At 51.7% G+C, this 17,192-nt stretch overlaps 1 protein-coding gene across 2 annotated transcripts in view; it reads right to left on the reverse strand.

Moving 5' to 3' along the window:
• Positions 1–17,192, reverse strand: part of PHACTR3 (phosphatase and actin regulator 3) — a 208,429-nt gene that overhangs the window by 63,262 nt on the left and 127,975 nt on the right. For both annotated transcript variants that reach the window (XM_081559353.1, XM_081559354.1), the window contains exons 5-7: positions 9,173–9,385; positions 6,383–6,557; positions 5,346–5,593 (exon numbers count right to left, since the gene is read on the reverse strand). In XM_081559353.1, the coding sequence (XP_081415479.1) occupies positions 5,346–5,593; positions 6,383–6,557; positions 9,173–9,385 (636 nt within the window). The remainder of the gene's footprint in view (positions 1–5,345; positions 5,594–6,382; positions 6,558–9,172; positions 9,386–17,192) is intronic.

Genomic DNA, 17,192 nt, shown 5'->3' on the forward strand with positions numbered 1-17,192 from the left:
AGCCAGGCTTCAGCAAGACATGAACCGTGAACTTCCAGATGCTCAAGCTGGTTTTAGAAAAGGCAGAGGAACCAGAGATCAAATTGCCAACATCTGTTGGATCACCGAAAAAGCAAGAGAGTTCCAGAAAAACATCTATTTCTGCTTTATTGACTATGCCAAAGCCTTTGACTGTGTGGATCACAATCAACTGTGGAAAATTCTGAAAGAGATGGGAATACCAGACCACCTGACCTGCCTCTTGAGAAACCTGTATGCAGGTCAGGAAGCAACAGTTAGAACTGGACATGGAACAACAGGCTGGTTCCAAATAGGAAAAGGAGTACATCAAGGCTGTATATTGTCAGTCTGCTTATTTAACTTATATGCAGAGTACATCATGAGAAATGCTGGGCTGGATGAAGCACAAGCTGGAATCAAGATTGCCAGGAGAAATCAGTAATCTCAGATATGCAGATGACACCACCCTTATGGCAGAAAGTGAAGAACTAAAGAGCCGCTTGATGAACATGAAAGAGGAGAGGGGAAAAGTTGGCTTAAAACTCAATATTCAGAAAACTAAGATCATGGCATCCGGTCCCATCACTTCATGGCAAATAGATGGAGAAACAGTGGAAACAGTGACAGACTTTATTTTGGGGGGCTCCAAAATCACTGCAGATGGTGACTGCAGCCGTGAAATTAAAAGACGCTTGCTTCTTGGAAGAAGAGTTATAACCTAGACAGCATGTTAAAAAGCAGAGACATTACTTTGCCAACAAAGGTCCTTCTAGTCAAGGCTATGGTTTTTCCAGTAGTCATATATGGATGTGAGAGTTGGACTATAAAGAAAGCTGAGCACCAAAGAAGTGATGCTTTTGAACTGTGGTGTTGGAGAAGAATCTTGAGAATCCCTTGGACTGCAAGGAGATCCAACCAGTCCATCCTAAAGGAAATCAGTTCTGAATATTCATTGGAAGGACTGATGTTGAAGCTGAAACTCCAATACTTTGGCCACCTGATGTGAAGAGCTAACTCATTTGAAAAGACCCTGATGCTGGGAAAGATTGAAGGCAGGAGGAGGGGACGACAGAGGATGAGATGGTTGGATGGCATCACCTACTCAATGGACATGAGTTTGAGTAAACTCTGGGAGTTGGTGATGGACAGGGAAGCCTGGCGTGCTACAGTCCGTGGGGTTGCAAAGAGTCAGACATGACTGAGTGACTGAACTGAACTGAGTGCAGTGTCTGTGATTAATAATTGATGAAGCCGCCACCTGTCACTTCTCTCCTTCTGCACCTCCATCTGTCAGTCCTAAGTCGCTTCAGTTGTGTCTGATTCTTTGTTACCCTATAAACTGTAGCCCCTCCAGGCTCCTCTGTCCATGGGATTCTCCAAGCAAGGATACTGGAATGGGTTGCTATTTCCTCCTCCAGGCGATCCTCCCAACCCAGGGATTGAACCTGAGCCTTTTATGTCTCCTGGATTGGCAGGCAGGTTCTTTACCACTAGCACCACTTCTGTACCTCAGAGATCTACAAATAACATACCAGCTGTGACCCTAGGAGTGGGGTTTGAACTCGAGAGAAGCCAAGAAAAGCTGATCTTTGCTGCTGCCCTACCAGGCAAAGCAGAATGTGTTTATGGGTCTTTCCCATGGTGAATCATTTTCCCCCAAAAGTAAGATGTGTAGACTCTTCCCAGAATCGATATGGAATTTCTCCCTCCAAGCATTTTGTCTCAGAGATCCGTAACTCTGAGGGAGCTACAGACACACCCGAGACCGTAATAAAGGTGAAGAGCCCACATTCGGTACTGGATTTCAGGGTTCCAGGATCCCAGATTGTGTACCACGGCCTCAGTCACCGATGTCAAGGCTCCTCTCTGGATGTGGGGCTCTCCAAGTATGCCTCTCTGTGTGCAATGGGCCCAGCCCTCCACGGATGCTTGAAGGGTTGGATGTGAGCCCTTGACCTTGAGTCCCAATGCTGGTACCCACAGGAGGGGCAGGTTTGCAAATATAATCAGCACAGCCCTTCCCAAACACAGCCTGGTAGGACCCTGGGCACGTTAACATCAGCAGAGCTTCTAGAATGAGTTTTAGCTTCCCTGTTCCCGTCACTACTGTCAATCTCCAAGTTCAGTTAAGGACCCCGGTTTTGGAGACAAACAACAAGAGACTCAGGTTTGACCCACACCCTGGGAGAAACCTCGAAGGAGGAAAGTGGCTGATCCCCACAGGAGACTACAGACACCACCTCCTTCCATCCCAACACCCAGTCACACATGACATTTATTGTGTGTGTAGCAGGCGGGGCTGCAGACACAGCAGGAACTTTTATCTGATGAAGCCCTGGCCTCAGGCATCTGTGCTCCTGGGGAGAGGACTCAGGAACAGAAGGTGAGGGAGGGGCCAGCAGGGCCGTGGTGGGGAAGAGTCACTTGTTTATGTCTGCCACCTTCCTGGAGGAGGTGGCATTTTAAACCCAGTGGAGCTGCACATACCTCCTACTCAGTGGGAATGGGAGCCGTGTGGTAGGTGCATGTGAAGGCAGGGGGTGTGGCCAGATCTCTGAGGTCCCAGGAGGAGACAAGCCAGGTGATGGCGACAGGCCACAGGGGTCTCGGTGAGGACCTGCTTTAAACCCTCAAGAAGCCCCTGGAGGGGTGTGAGCAAGGGGTGACGTTGCCCGATGTCTATCTGTGTGGAGGGGCTAGAACAGGGGTGATGGCGGAGGCAGGGGGGCCCGGGGGAGGCTGAGTCCAGGCAGGAGAGGATGGAGCAGTTCAACAGAGGAGAATCGGCCTGACATCTCCAAGGAGGCACCATCTGCATGTCAGGTGCAAGATCAAGAGTGGCAAGGTGGCCCCAGGTCATGGAAGGTCAGAGGCCCTGCTCATGAGGACAGGAACAGTCTGGGTTTGGAGGCAAAGATCAAGAGCTCAGATGCGAAGGGGTGAGGTCAGGGACACCTCCGAGACCCCAGTGGACGTGCTGAGTCCACAGTTTCACGCCTCTTGGAGCTCGGGGCACATGGGCTGGAGGACCACTGGATAGGCAGACGGCAGTCAAAGCCATTCACCCAGCAGCTACCCACTCACTCCTACTCAGAACTGGGTGTGTGTGGACAAGAGGCACCAGCCTTCACGTGGACAGCAATGAAACACATAATAATCAAATAAATGATAGATTTGTGAAGAGACAGAGAGGCTTCCCTGGAGGCTCAGACAGTAATGAATCCACCTCCAATGCAGAAGCCCCAGGTTTGATCCCTGGATCAGGAAGATTTCCTGGAGAAGGGAATGGCAACCCACTCCAGTACTCTTGCCTGGAAAATCCTATGGACAGAGGAGCCTGGCAGGCTACAGTCCAAAGAGTTGCAAAGTCAGACACAACTGAGCAACTAACACTTCACTTCAGAAGATAGATAATCACAAAAATCACGGTAAAATTGCAACTGTGTGGAGCGCTGAAGGAAGGGTCCGAGTGCTGTCTTCAGAGTGGAGGATGAGGGAGTTTGATCTGATCAGTGAGGAGGAGGCAGAGGTGGGTGGGGATCCACCCAGGCTGCAGGTCCCAACCAAGGCAGGTGGTCCCGAAGCTGAGGACCTGATGATGGGGTTGGTGGGGGGTAAAAGGCCCTGGGGGTGACCCTGGCTCCACGAGAAGGGGAGCATGTTACACCATCAGGAGCAGCTGCTCCAGGTAGACAGTGACCCCCAAAGACTGGTGTACCCAGAACCTGGGAACGTGACCTTATTTGGGGGAAAAAAAAGATGTAATTTGCTTTTGCAGATGTAATTAAGGTAAGGATCTTAAAATGAGGAGATCATCCAGGATTGTCCAGATGGGCCCTAAATCCCATGATAAGGAAAGGAGAGGATACACAAGAGATGATGCAAGATGGTGGCAGAGATCTGACTGATTCAGCCACAAGGCAAGGGCCACCTGGAGCCCCCAGCAGCTCAAAGAGGCAGGTAGGATCCTCCCCTTGAGCCAGAGGGAGCACGGAGCAGTGGGCAGAGGCCAGGGAAGCTCCAAACACTGTACAAGGTACAGGGCAGCCCCACAAAAGGATTGTCCAGCCCTCAGTGTTGCCAAGGTTGAGGGACCTGCTTCAACCCTGATCTCTGTCTACATCAGCCGTTTTCAGACATCACCCTATCCTGTAGAAGGCTGACGGGTGTTTAAGGGAAAAAGTCCCAGAACCAGGTAAGCCTGGGAAACACCACAGGCTTCAGCCTCTTCTCAGATGTCCAGGGTCTTTGGCTCTGGGTTTCTGACATGAAGAGCCTGGTTCGACGTCTGTCAGCCTCTTCCAACCACATGTGAGCTTCATACCCCCATCCCCACCACACACACACTACGGCTGGTGCTCCTGGAAGTGCTTCACCAAAGTGGACAAGGTCCAGAGGGATGCAAGGTCACAGGAGGGGGTGATAGCCAAGGCCAGTGTCCAGTCCTGGGCTCCTGGTCTGTCCCCCTGGTCATGGCTGTCCCCGCCTGACACCCTGAGCACCAGCCAAGTCACAGTCAATACCAACCCTTCCCTGTTTTCCATCAACACTGGGTCCAGGTCCCCAGGGGCTCCCTGCAGACTGTGGTGATTGTCACCACTAGATGCTTTCAGGAGGAAAAATAACCCCGCATTTAGGAACAATTACCCTCCCCCAAAGGCCTTACAGCCATGTCACTCTTGACCCTCCTGCAATAGATGGCGCTCAGCACAGCTCACATCAGGACTGAGTACCCATTATCACGAGGGGTCTACGATGCTCTGTCTTGCGAGCCCCCATATCCTAAAGGGTAAGACAGAGCAAATATTCTAACTTGGAGAACACGTTGTGAGGACAGACAGACCTCCAAGGACCTGGTGGACAAATGGTCCTGAACAAGCAGACACTGCCGGGTTTACAGTAGTTCTGAGATGACCACTGGCATCAGCCCACCCTCCCTTCCTCCCTCTTCCATCTCATCTTGCTTTTTTATTAACATTTTCTGCTACATCCTCCAAATGCTAGCGATCCAAGTGCCACCAACGCAATGACATCCTGCCACATCATCCCAAGCATCGATGCTCTCAGTCGCTGGCTGAGCCACTTTTGTGTTTTCAAATACACATGAAAATGTATATGCAATTGTCAAAATCAAACAAGTTTCCTCAGGTTCCTCCTAATTGTGCCCTGAGCCAGCCCACAGGCCCCAGCTCACATACAATAGGGCATCTCTCTCCATTACTCCCTGGCACATGCCCTTCACCCTGTGCCCTCAACTCTGGCAGCAGCAGAACCCCCAAACCTGTGCTTGGGCTCCATGCCTCTGGAAGGAGGCTCCTGCCCCAAGAGACCCACCCTCTGCTCACCAGAGATGATGGAGTCGTTCAGGGCCTCTTCGTCCTGATACAAGAGCAGGTCGTCCTTGAGTTCAGAATTCAGGATCAGGTTCTCCTTATTCTCTTCGGACTCCTTGGCCGCAGTCCGCTTACTGTCAGAGGCCCCGTCGAAGCTCCAGGCCTCCTCCCGCTCCTTGCCCCGCTCCACGCTGCACGTCCTCGACAGCCGGACGTCCAGGCGCTTCTTCGGGGACCCTTTACTGTCCCTGCCTTGAAAACTGAATCACAGATGCAGCTCAGGTTATACACTGTCCCCATCTCCCGGACACCCAGCAAAGTTGACCTGAAGACTTATAACGGGCTTTGCAAAGACGGCCCCCGAGTGAGTGCAACTGATACTCAGGACAAGAAGTGCCAGAGGCTTACAGAGATTTCAGCCCAAGGCTGCTTAGAATGTGTTGTTCTGAATGATGCTGACATGCATGTAATAAACCTGCTGAGACAGCGCAGCCAACGCGCAAATCAAGGATTTTCTAAGAACCGAGCAGGGCATCTTCTTGGTCCAATATTTCTGCCAAGCCCCATGTGTGTTCCAGTATCTGTTTTGCCCACCAATGACTCACTAGTCTTCAGCCTATGAGGCATGAGAGGTCAAGAGTGAGAGTCAGCTTCCGGGCAGGTTACTTGTGTTCTCATTGGATGAAAACAGGACGCGATCAGAGTCCCCAGACAACGTAACGGCTGCTTCTCCCTCTCAATCCTCGCATGTGATGCTCCCACTCGACCCTGGGTGCCTGGCCCCTCCAGGGGAAACACAGGGGCTTTGTGCCTGGTTCTCACCCTATCCCTCTCAGAATGTGGCCACTGAGACCAGCTACCAACCAGCTGCAGATCCCGGTGCAAAATTGAAAAAGGGAGGGCCTTGCTCAACAGGTGAGAATTCCAGGACAGTGAGAGCAGAACACTGAGGCCAGCCTGGACCCATCCCCTGTGACTCCCCCCAGTGAGACTGGCCTTGGATGGGGGGTTCAGGCACACAAGTCCCCCTGCCAGGGGAGGGGCCTCACCTGTCCTGGCGGTGCTTGGTGGCCAGCGCCCTGTGCAGCTCCTCAATGACGCGGCTGGGGGGCAGAGGCCGGTGGACAGTGGTGAGATGAGGAGACCCCGTGGGCGTGGAAAGCTGTCCTCGGAGGGAAGGATCAGTACTTTTCCCACCAGAGCCTTGGAAGAGTGTGGCCTGGCCTGGGGTACGAGAAGAACCAGTAAGAAGATAAGTCTTTGGGGTCAGGGACGAGGGGCTTTGCTGAAACACAGGAGCCCGTGAGCAGAGAGAACACAGGGCTCCAGGCCAGGTGAACCCACTAGCATCCTATCTGAGATGCTGTGCCAGGCTCCCTCCCCCCAGAGACGGAGATGGGTACATCCCTGATCAGTTCCCTTCCATCCCTGGGACCCCTGAGCTGAACAGACGGCAGTGCCCAAGGCCCCCGGCAAGGTCTTGGGCACAGAAAGCCCCCTTCCTGTTTCTCTACGACAAATTTGACATCCTGAAGCCATACTTCCTCTTGTGGAAGCTGGAAGAACTCCCCAAGCTCTACAGCCATTGCTCAGCCTGGGCCACCACCACAGCCCCCCTCTGCTTCCCCATCACCCATTCACGTCTGCCTCCAACTTTGCACCTCTCCTTGTGGAAGTCTTCTGATCATGGCTCTCCCATTCCCCTCAGGACAAGATCTGGGCTGATGACAAGTCCCAGGGCCCCTCAGGCTGTCCCCGATCATATTTTAATATGATTCTTTCTTTTTTTTTTTTAATTGAAGTATAGTTGGTTTGGGCTTCCCTGGTGGCTCAGCAGTAAAGAAATCGTCTGCCAATACAGGAGATGCAGGTTCGATCCCTGGGTCAGGAAGATTCCTGGAGAAGGAAATGGCAACCCACTCCAATATCCTTGCCTGGAAAATCCCATGGATAGAGGAGCCTGGTGGGCTTCAGTCCACAGGGTTGCAAAAGAGTTGAACACGACTTCACAACTGAACACTCACACATAGTTGATTTACAATGTTGTGTTAATTTCAGGTGTACAGCAGTGATTCAGTTTAATATTGAGACATATGTTGATATGTTTAAAAAATAGGCAACATATTTTTAAAGTATTAAACACCATGCGTGTGTGTACTCAGTGGGACTGACCCCATGGACTATCTCCCGCCAGGCTCCTCTGTCATTCCTCCACCTCTGCTGCCGCCTAGTGGCTACATGTGGAAGCAGACATCTCCCCACTAAAGGAAATGAAGACAAAGTTGCCAAAATGCCGACTCTGCTACAAGAGATCCAGGCAGAGGTCCGCAGCAGGTAACCCTCCTGTCCTCTCCCACTCCTAATCCGGTCCTCAGACTCCTCACCCCTGAGGGCTGGGTGGGAGTCAGAGGAGCTGACCATAGGCCCCTAGGACCTACGATATAAGACATGGGGAGAGTGGAGGGGTCATGGGAGACAAAACGGGCTGAGGTCTGATCGCGTCCAAGCACAATATGGGCAGAAAGTCTCTAAGCAAATTACACAGAAGCTAGAATAAAGTGGGGGGATGGTGTCTTAGCCAGTGGATTTCCGACTGATTTATGTTTCAATGGATGGAATGCGGATTATCGCAAAGATAGTAACAAAATACAGGACGGTATTATTTGCCTCAAAACTTCATCTGTGTGACCACATCACTCAAGGACTAAATGCTCTGACTCATTCCCAGAGATGCAGACAGAGGCAGGAGGCAGGCCAAGGGGTCAGATCACCTGACTGTTCCCTTGATCAGTCACCTGTACTCACTGAGTACCTGCTGTATGCAGATACTGGGAGCTGGGGCTGAGGACAGTTCCCTCCCTAGAAGGGCTGGTCCAGGGATCAAGGGCTGGGCTCCTGGAGTGCCTGGGGCTGGGTAGCTCCTGACAAGTGGTGAGTCATTATATTATCGCTGGTGGTCAGGGATTAGAGCAATGCTGCTGAGCTCTGCTATCCACTGTCACCTTCATGCCCACTGCCCGCAGAGGCAGCGTGTAAGGATTTATTCTAAAAAACAATCGTCTCTTTGTGAAAGGCCTGCTTTTCCTGAGACCGGCAGTGTCTCCTGTTTCCAGCAGTGATGAGACAAGATGTACCAAAACTTGAAAAGTCAATGTCTCCATGTCCTGGGATCTTTCAGCCAGGGTGGCCAAAGCTACAGAAGGAGATGCCCTGGGGGGCCTCTGCTTAGCTGGGCTCCCTGCTCTGACCTCCACCCTACAGCCTGGCGTGGATTTCTGGCTCTGCCTTGCCAGTTGCAGCACCCACAGAGGTGAGCAGAGATCATAAGTGAGACAGAGAGAAATAAAGAGAAGGGAGATAGGGTCGGGGAGGGAGGGAAGGAAGAGAGAGAACGAAAGAGAAAGAGGGGAAGGGAGGTAGAAGAGGGGGTGATGAGAGGGAGGGACAGAGGTAAAGGGGAGGGAGGGAGAAGGTAAGAAGAAAGAGACTAACAGACACTGACCCAGAAGCAGAGAAGGACAGTCAGACACCTGCGTACCCAGATAGAAAGGCTGTGGTTGTGTCTCCTGCCTTCAGATTCTGGAAGAAATCTTTGACAATTGCCCCATGTTTGCTTAAGGGAGCCCAAGCCCCTGCTCCTGTTCAACCAAGCTCCTCAACCAGGGCTGCCCTCCCGCCTCCAGCTCTGCTCCCCAGGACCTGCCCAGAGCCCCACTCACAGAAGCAAAGGGTGAGAACCAGCCCACAGTGGGAGCCCAGTCAGGACCGGTGGGAGGCATGGATGGATGAGCGGAAGGAAGAAGGATGAAAGCTGGATGGGTGGATGCTCGCAGACCCACCTGTGACACTTCTTGTGGTTCTGGAGCCTGCCTTGGGCGGTGGGGTGGGCAGCAGCGGGGGGCTTGGGAGCTGGCCCACGGATCTCTCCAGGGGTCTGGGAGGACTGTCCAGGGAGTCGGACCCAGCTAAGGCTTGAGAAGGCTCGTCTGTGCTAGGTGGGAGGCTGCCGGCGGCGTCTGCTTCTTCCTCTCTGGATGCTGACGACATCTTGGCTGGTTCAGAGAAAAAACAGAGTTCACAAACCACTACTGCTCTGACTGGAGCAAGTGTGAAGACAGTGAGGGGGCTTTGGCTGGGTGGGCTTGTTATCACGGGACAGAGAGGTCACTTCCCATACACACGCAATTCCTGCTGAGCTCAACAATCAACAGAAACATCAGAAGCAGAGAGAGGAGGGAAGGAAGGAAGAGGGAGACAACTTCAAGAGTGTGGGTGACTCTGTCCCTTTTCCCCCTCAGCTGGTGGTACTGAGGCTCCAACCTCACCTGGGGTTGCTGGTCACCAACACAGGCTCTGGAATCAGACCCGAGCTGGCCCTGCACTTTCTCTGTGCCCTTGGATGAGTTACTGACCTCCTGTGTCTCCATTCACCATGGATGACATTGGAGTAACAGCCATAGTCCCTCCCAGGATTGCTGTGAGGTTTAACTAAGAAGCAACAACGAGATGCATGCCTAGCACGCTGCAGACCCTCGAATTCCTGAGCTATTGATTTTCTGTGCCTAGTTTTCCACAGCCCTGCCCTCAGTGAGCCTGTGAGCTGAGTGGTGAGGGAGAAGCAGGGGGTTTAGCTTTGAGGAAGGGTCAGCCAGCCCAGAGCCCCCTATCCCCTCTTCTTCCAGCTGCTGGTCAGGCTCCTCCCCTCCTGGAGCACTGCCTGTCCACCCTTGTGCCTTCTCCCCACCCATCAACCCTCTCCTTTCCCCCTTCTTTTTCTCCAGCTCAAGTTCCACCATCCATCCCTCAACCACCATCTCACCAACACCCCTCAAGCCCTCTGCCACACTTCCTTTCCACTTAGCTAATTAGGAAAACCCCATCTCTGGATGCAGCCTCCATCTGTTGGCTTCTGTCACTGTGGAGTGCTGTGGAAGACAGACAGTGACATGTGAGCCCGTGTCCTGGCATCTCAGGACCACCCCCCCACACCCTTGGCTCTGCTCCATCCTGTAGTCACTCAGCTTCAGACCTTCTCTGTGTCTCTCCTACCTCCACAGTTTCTTATTCCCTCCCCCCTTGAAGCCTCACCTCCAGCTTTACAGAGGAAACTGAGATCATCAGGCCAGGGGGTGAGGGGGGAGCTCAAACACAAACCTACCATCTCTGATATACCATTCCTCCTCCCCTGACACAAGAAGAGAGGCAGCTTCCCTTCCCCACCTTGGGACCCCAGCCTCCTTACCCTTTCAGACCACATCCTAGGTGCCCAGCCCTGGCCAAGGCATTGCCCCATATCATGTAATTTCATCTTTGCAACCACGTATGGGGGAAGATCCTAACTCCTTCTGCAAAGCTGGCTCCAGCTTTGTGTAGGATTCACCCATCAGTCAGGGAGTATTCCTAGCCGGGAGGGGTGCTGTCCGTGGTGCTGATGGAGGCAGGCCTGATCCTGTCCTCACAAATCTCTGAAACTATGGAAGGGACACTGCACGTCCCATACACCCCACTGTCGTCACCATTTCCATTTTCTTATTGCCCCTGTTGGAAGCTGAAGACCTCTCCAGCCAGACCTTCTCCCTTGTGAAGCTCATGGAAATGCAGAAGGGCTGGGCCTCCAAAATCCTGATGATCAAGATCTGAGAAAAGAAATGTCTCCTTCCCACCCACTGCAGATGTCAGTCAGGTTTGTATCACTGAGAACAGCCATTACAGCATGATCCTCATTTTATGTCCTGCCTGGATATGCATGTGAAAACACTATGGTTTTATTATTATTACATCTGCCTTATTTAGCTTTTAACTTGAATTTTTAATTGGAGGGAAAATGCTTTATAATGTTGTCTTGGTTTCTGCCATACAACAATGTGGTTCAGTCACAATTTTATATATATATATGTGTATGTGTGTGTGTGTGTATATGTATACACACACACATAAATATATATATATACACATATATATGTGTGTGTGTGTGTGTGTGTGTGGTGTGTGTGTGTGTATCCCCTCCTTGTTGAACCTCCCTTCCCCCCATCCCACCCCTCTAAGTCATCACAGAGAGTCAGGCCAGGCATCCTGTGTTATAGAGAAGCTTCCACTACCTATCTGGGTTTCCCCAATGGCCCAGCAGTAAAGAATCCACCTGCCAATGCAGGAGATGTGAGTTGGATCCCTGGGTGGAGAAGATTTCCTGGAGAAGGAGATGGCAACCCACTCCAGTATTCTTGCCTGGAGAATTCCATGGATAGAGGAGACTGGCAGACTACAGTCCATGGGGTTGCACAGAGTCGGACATGACTGAGCATGCATGCATACACAGCACTGCTGCTGCTGCTAAGTCACCTCAGTCGTGTCCGACTCTCTGCAACCCCATAGACGGCAGCCCACCAGGCTCCCCCATCCCTGGGATTCTTCAGGCAAGAACACTGGAGTGGGTTGCCATTTCCATCTCCAATGCATGAAACTGAAAAGTGAAAGTGAAGTCGCTCAGTTGTGTCTGACTCTTAGCGACCCCATGGACTGCAGCCTACCAGGGTCCTCCATCCATGGGATTTCCCAGGCAAGAGTACTGGAGTGGGGTGCCATTGCCTTCTCCATACTTACTTTACGCATGATAGTGTATATATGTCAATGCTACTTTCTCAATTTGCCCCACCCTCCCCTTTCTCTGCTGTGTCCACAAGTCTGTTCTCTACTTCTGTATCTCCATTCCTTCTCGGCAAATAGGTTCATCAGTACCATTTTTCTAGATTCCGTGTGTGTGTGTGTGTACATACATACGTTAATACATAATATTTGTTTTTCTCTGACTCTACTTCATGCTGTATAATAGGCTCTAGGGTCATCCACCACACTGCAACTGACTCAATAAACTGTCCTCAAAAGTACGATTTGTTCATAGAATTTTTTTTTAAGACTCCTAGACTTCAAGACTACTGTTATATCCTATGAGCTGTTACCTGTTACTTCAAAGAGCCTACAATTCTGATTGTTTTAGTGAAAAAGTTTCGCAAAAATATTGAAAAACATTTTGTGCTTCTGGGTAAAAACAGACATGTGGTTTCCTGTTGAGCCAGAAGCAAGTGAGAATCATCCCTTTTCTCCACATAGGCAGCAGCCCTGTGACTGTCTGTGTAAATCAGCGCAGGGCAGCGGACCCTGATTCCTGGGAGGCCATGCTCCTGGCCCAGGCCCTCAGTGGCCACGCTTGCAGACGGAAGCACCAGGAGTGGGGCTGGCATGAGCTTGAAGGACTAGTTCCAGGCTTGGTTTCTACCCTCTGAGCACCCAGCATGCTCCCCATGTCACGGCTTTGGGGGAGACAAGGGGCAGAGGAATGACTCACCTGGCCTCAGCCCCCCCTGCTCTCCCATATCCATCCTTTTCCTCTGTTGTGATCGACTTATTCAAGAAGCATGACCTTGGTCTCCAGTCACTAAACCTCAGTTTCCTCATCTGTATAAAATACCCACTCCTGCCCACCACCAGGGAGGGAGGGAGACTTCCATGAGACCACAGGCAGCTGTTAGAAGCTACTCAGCACTCTGGACCATTACAAGCCACTCTGCCAGAGAGAAAAGCATTTTGGAATGGCAGCCTTGGGCTCCATCCACCAGACGCTGCCCAGCGTCCCCTCCAGAGGGATGTCCAAGGCTGAGGGCCCCTGCTTGAGGCAGACACTACTCAGACTTCCGAGGAGATGCTCTGTGGGGTCTTGTGGAGAGGGCGGCCCCTCATGAGACCCACAGTTGCTTGATATTAAGTCTCCTGGAAACCTGTCACCTGTCAGTCTCCTGTCACCATGGAAACTCCAACAGGCCAGTTTCTCCCTCTGGGCCTTGGTCTCCTCGCTGGGACCTGGAAGTATGGACAAGGTGGGCATGTCTGATCTGGGTTCCACAGGATCCCTTGGGAGGGTCACTGAGAGAAGGGTTAGCAAGGAGGCAGAGCAGCCCAGGGTCAGGGTCCCCACAGCCTTGTTGGCCAGAACAGGCCCACTTGGCTGTCTCAGCACAGTCCTCCCACCTCTGCCCCCTCCTCTGTGGCTCCTGGACACCATGTCCCCTGGTGCCCTCCTGCTGCGCTGGCCTCACCTGCTCAGCCCCTCTTAGGCTCCTCCGGACGCCCCAGCACCAAGCCCCCGGTCCTCTTCTCCTTAACTCACTCTCTCATCTAATTCTCTCCTCCAGTCCTCTGGCTTCAGAATCCATCCCATCTCTGTCGACCCTTGACCCTTTTCCAGCGCTCCAGACTCATCCATTATTAGCCACTCTGACACCTGTGTCTGGAAGTCAACGTCAAAATGAAACACAGGCAAACCCATCTCCTGATGTCCCAGGAGAAATCCCTCCCCACTCCCTCTTCTATCTCACTTATCCACCCATCCGTCTCACAAGTGTCTTTGCCGAAGCACCCTCCTTGGAGCGGTGAACAATGACACTGATCAAGACAGAACCCCACTTTCACCAACCTCAGTTCATGGTCCTACAGCCCCCAGCTGTCCAGCCAGACTGGACACGATGCTCCGTCCCTCTCCTGTCCTTCTCACTATCCAATTCATAAACACATCCTGGGCACACTACTTCCAAAATAGTTCTCAGAAATGCTGTCCTCCCAGTGTCAGCCACTCCATCCTCTGCCTGGACCTCAGCAGTGGCCTTCAAGCTCCTTTCCTCCCGCCCATGATGCCCCAAATCCATTCTCTAAACAAGAGGGTGTCAAACTGTTCTATAAAGGGCTTTGGCTTTGCAGGTTATAAGGTCTCAGGAATGGCAACCCACTCCAGTCTTCTTGCCTGGAGAATCCCATGGACAGAGGAGCCTGGTGGGCTACAGGGCTACAGTCCATAGGGTCGCAAATAGTTGGACAAGACTGAGCGACTAACACTTTCACATCATGGCCCAAATCCATTGTCTAAACATGAGGGCAGCAAACTTTTCTGTAAAGAGCTTTAGCTTTATAGCTTATAAGGTTTCTGTTGGTGCAGGAAACTCTGCTGGCAGACGCAAAAAAGCAAACTCCCCTGGCCGCCCACCCAAGTGGATGTGGGGCCACCTATCACCCTCGGTGTTGCCCAGTAGACCTTTCTCAGATGATGGAAATGGTTCCTCTTTCTCTGTTACAGCAGCCACACTGGCCAGTGAGCACCTGACCAGTGGCTGATGGAACAGGAGAGCTGGAGTTTTAAATTGTTTTTGGTTTAAATTCATATAAATCACCACGCAGCTAGTGGACAGGGTGGCTCTGGATTTCTGGGAATCAGTGGCCACAGCCCTTCAACCAGAGACATCTCAGGGTAAGCTTCCAGCAGACCCATGGAGGTCCCCTCACCCCATCGGCCCAAGGTGGAATGTGGGTCCCCCATGTGCTCTGAGGGCTCAGAGACACAACACACCAGGCACTTGCACCCCAAACCTCTTGCGATTCTCTCCTCAAAACTCATCACACACTGAGCCCTCACACCCCAACCAGTCTGAACTGTCCTAGTCTGGGGAGCTGGTATCTCAGCACCTCCTCTAAATCAGCATCTTCCTCCACACCCCATGTGAGCCTGCAGCTACCACTGTATTCTAGAATACTGTGAAGCTGAAACATTAACATCTGTAAAAGTCTCAAATGTGTTGATTTTTTTTATTTTTAAATGTAAAGCGGAAGTCAGCTTTGCCTGTTCCCCACATTTGGAGTTCTGCCCTCAGGGTGTCCCTTCCTGCCCTGACCAGCAGAGGTCGCTGCTCACCCACTGAGCTCCCAGCCGAAGTCCTTCTGCCTGGGACATGCTGATGGGTCAGTGGGCTTGCTTTATACTGTTACCAACCACTAGAGATGTTCTGAGACTGAGAGAGACCAGCCTGAGAGGAGGACTGGGTGGGCTGGGGGGACAGCTGCCGTGGTCAGTTTCACTGAACCCCAGTGACACCCAGCATGCTTGGACATGGGCGAGGAGACTGGCTAATTCCCAGAAAAGAGGTTCCATAGCTTGGGCCCAGCAGTGGACATCAGGGAAGTATGGACACCTGCTGAAAGCCTGGTCCTGGGTACAGGGAAGGTGCTATCTCTGCCTGGTCCCCAGGTTCACGGTGCCAGCCCACGAGCTGATTGTACAGACAAAGGCAGGCTGGGTCTGACCTGTAGCCAGCAATTTACTGACCCTCTTCTAGATGACAGAACAACCCACATTCCAGAACATGCCAGAAGCACAGCAAAGTCTGGCTATAGTTGGGGCTGTCGAATGTTATAGTTAAGAGCATGTCTGGGAATCAAATCCCAGCTTCACCACTGATGTGTTCTGTGGCCTCAGGGAAGTGACTTAATCTTTCTGGCCCATCTGAAAAAAATGGGGGCCTTCCCTACAGCTGATTCAGGCTGGTGTTTAGCAGAAACCAATGCAATATTGTAAAGCAATTATCCTTCGATTAAAAATAAGTAAATTTAATTTTTACAAAATGGGGGCCTTCCCTGGTAGTAAAATGATAAAGGATTCTCCTTGTAATGCAGAGGACGCAGGTTCGACCCCTGGTCGGGGACCTGAGAGCCCACATGCTGCGGGGCAATGAAGACTGTGAGCCACAGCTACTGAGCCCGTGAACCCTAGAGCCTGTGCTCTGCAATAAGAGAAGCCGCTGCAAGGAGAAGCCCCAGCACTGCAACTGGAGAGTAGCCCCGACTCACCACAAATAGAGAAAAGCCCGAATACAGAAATGAAGACTCAGCGCAACCAAAAATAAAATAAAATTTTTAAAAATGGGGCTAAGATAACCCAGCACACAGAGAACATGCTCACTGAATGCCACTTTTGCTTTAAATTCGTGTACTCATGGGAACCCCAGAGCTCAGCCCCAGTCCCACAGAATCCTGTCCCACTTAACATCAAAACAACAGGTCCTCCTGGGATTTTTGGAAAATGTTCCATGGCTGATGCCACACCATCCACACAAAACCAGGAATCACCTCACACATAAAAGCCCAAAGTCAACCCAAATCTCTGAATCCAATCTTCTCAGCTCCCAGCCACAGTGACTGTGTGGGAACAAGGGCCCAGTGGGCGTGGACTTTGATGGCTGAAAAGCAGCTAGCTGCACACGTGGATTTTTGTAAATGCTCCTGAGTTTTAAGCCCAGGCAATGTCGAAAGTGGTGAGTATAAGGTCTCTGCATTAGATTTCAATCCACTCCCTCATTGAAGGGGCTTTGCTCAAGGCCAGGCTTCCAGAAGAGACTGGAGCTGCAGTCCTGGTCCATGTTCTCAGCGCAAGATTTGTGACCTACAGGGCTGCCAGAGACCCGGGGGAGTCCCTGTTCAAAGCAAAACTCAGGTGCACCCACACCCCAAAACATGCGTGCTGTTAGCGTCAGGGCCTCTCAAGCAACCCAACAACAGGAGTCAATGCATCGCCTTCCCCCAAAGGGCTACTTTTCCACAATGTCTGTGTGTGCTCAGTCGTGTCTGACTCTTTGTGACCCCATGGACTGTAGCCCACCAGGCTCCTCTGCCCATGGGGTTCTCCAGGCAAGCACAGTGGAGTGGGTTGCCATTCCTTTCTCCAGGGAATCTTCCCAACTCAGGGGTTGAACCCTCATCTCTTACATCTCCTGCATTGGCAGGCACATTTTTTACCACTAGCTCCACCACAATGATGGTGACAAAAGTGATGATGATGATAAAGGTGATGATGACAACCCCTGGCAGCAGTAGCAAACACTTTGTGACCACTCAGTGTGAGTGACAACTAAGCTAAGTGGTTTCACTGTAGCAACCCCAAGAGGTGTGTGCAACATGACCCCGCTTATGGTTGATGACACAGGTTCAGAGAGGATAAGTGACTTGTCCACGGTCGCATAGCTTGGTGAGGAACTCGGTCACATC

The sequence above is a fragment of the Giraffa tippelskirchi genome, chromosome 13, assembly GCF_054371585.1.
Source record: "Giraffa tippelskirchi isolate mGirTip1 chromosome 13, T2T-mGirTip1v1.2.pri, whole genome shotgun sequence".
NCBI classification, from domain to species: domain Eukaryota; kingdom Metazoa; phylum Chordata; class Mammalia; order Artiodactyla; family Giraffidae; genus Giraffa; species Giraffa tippelskirchi.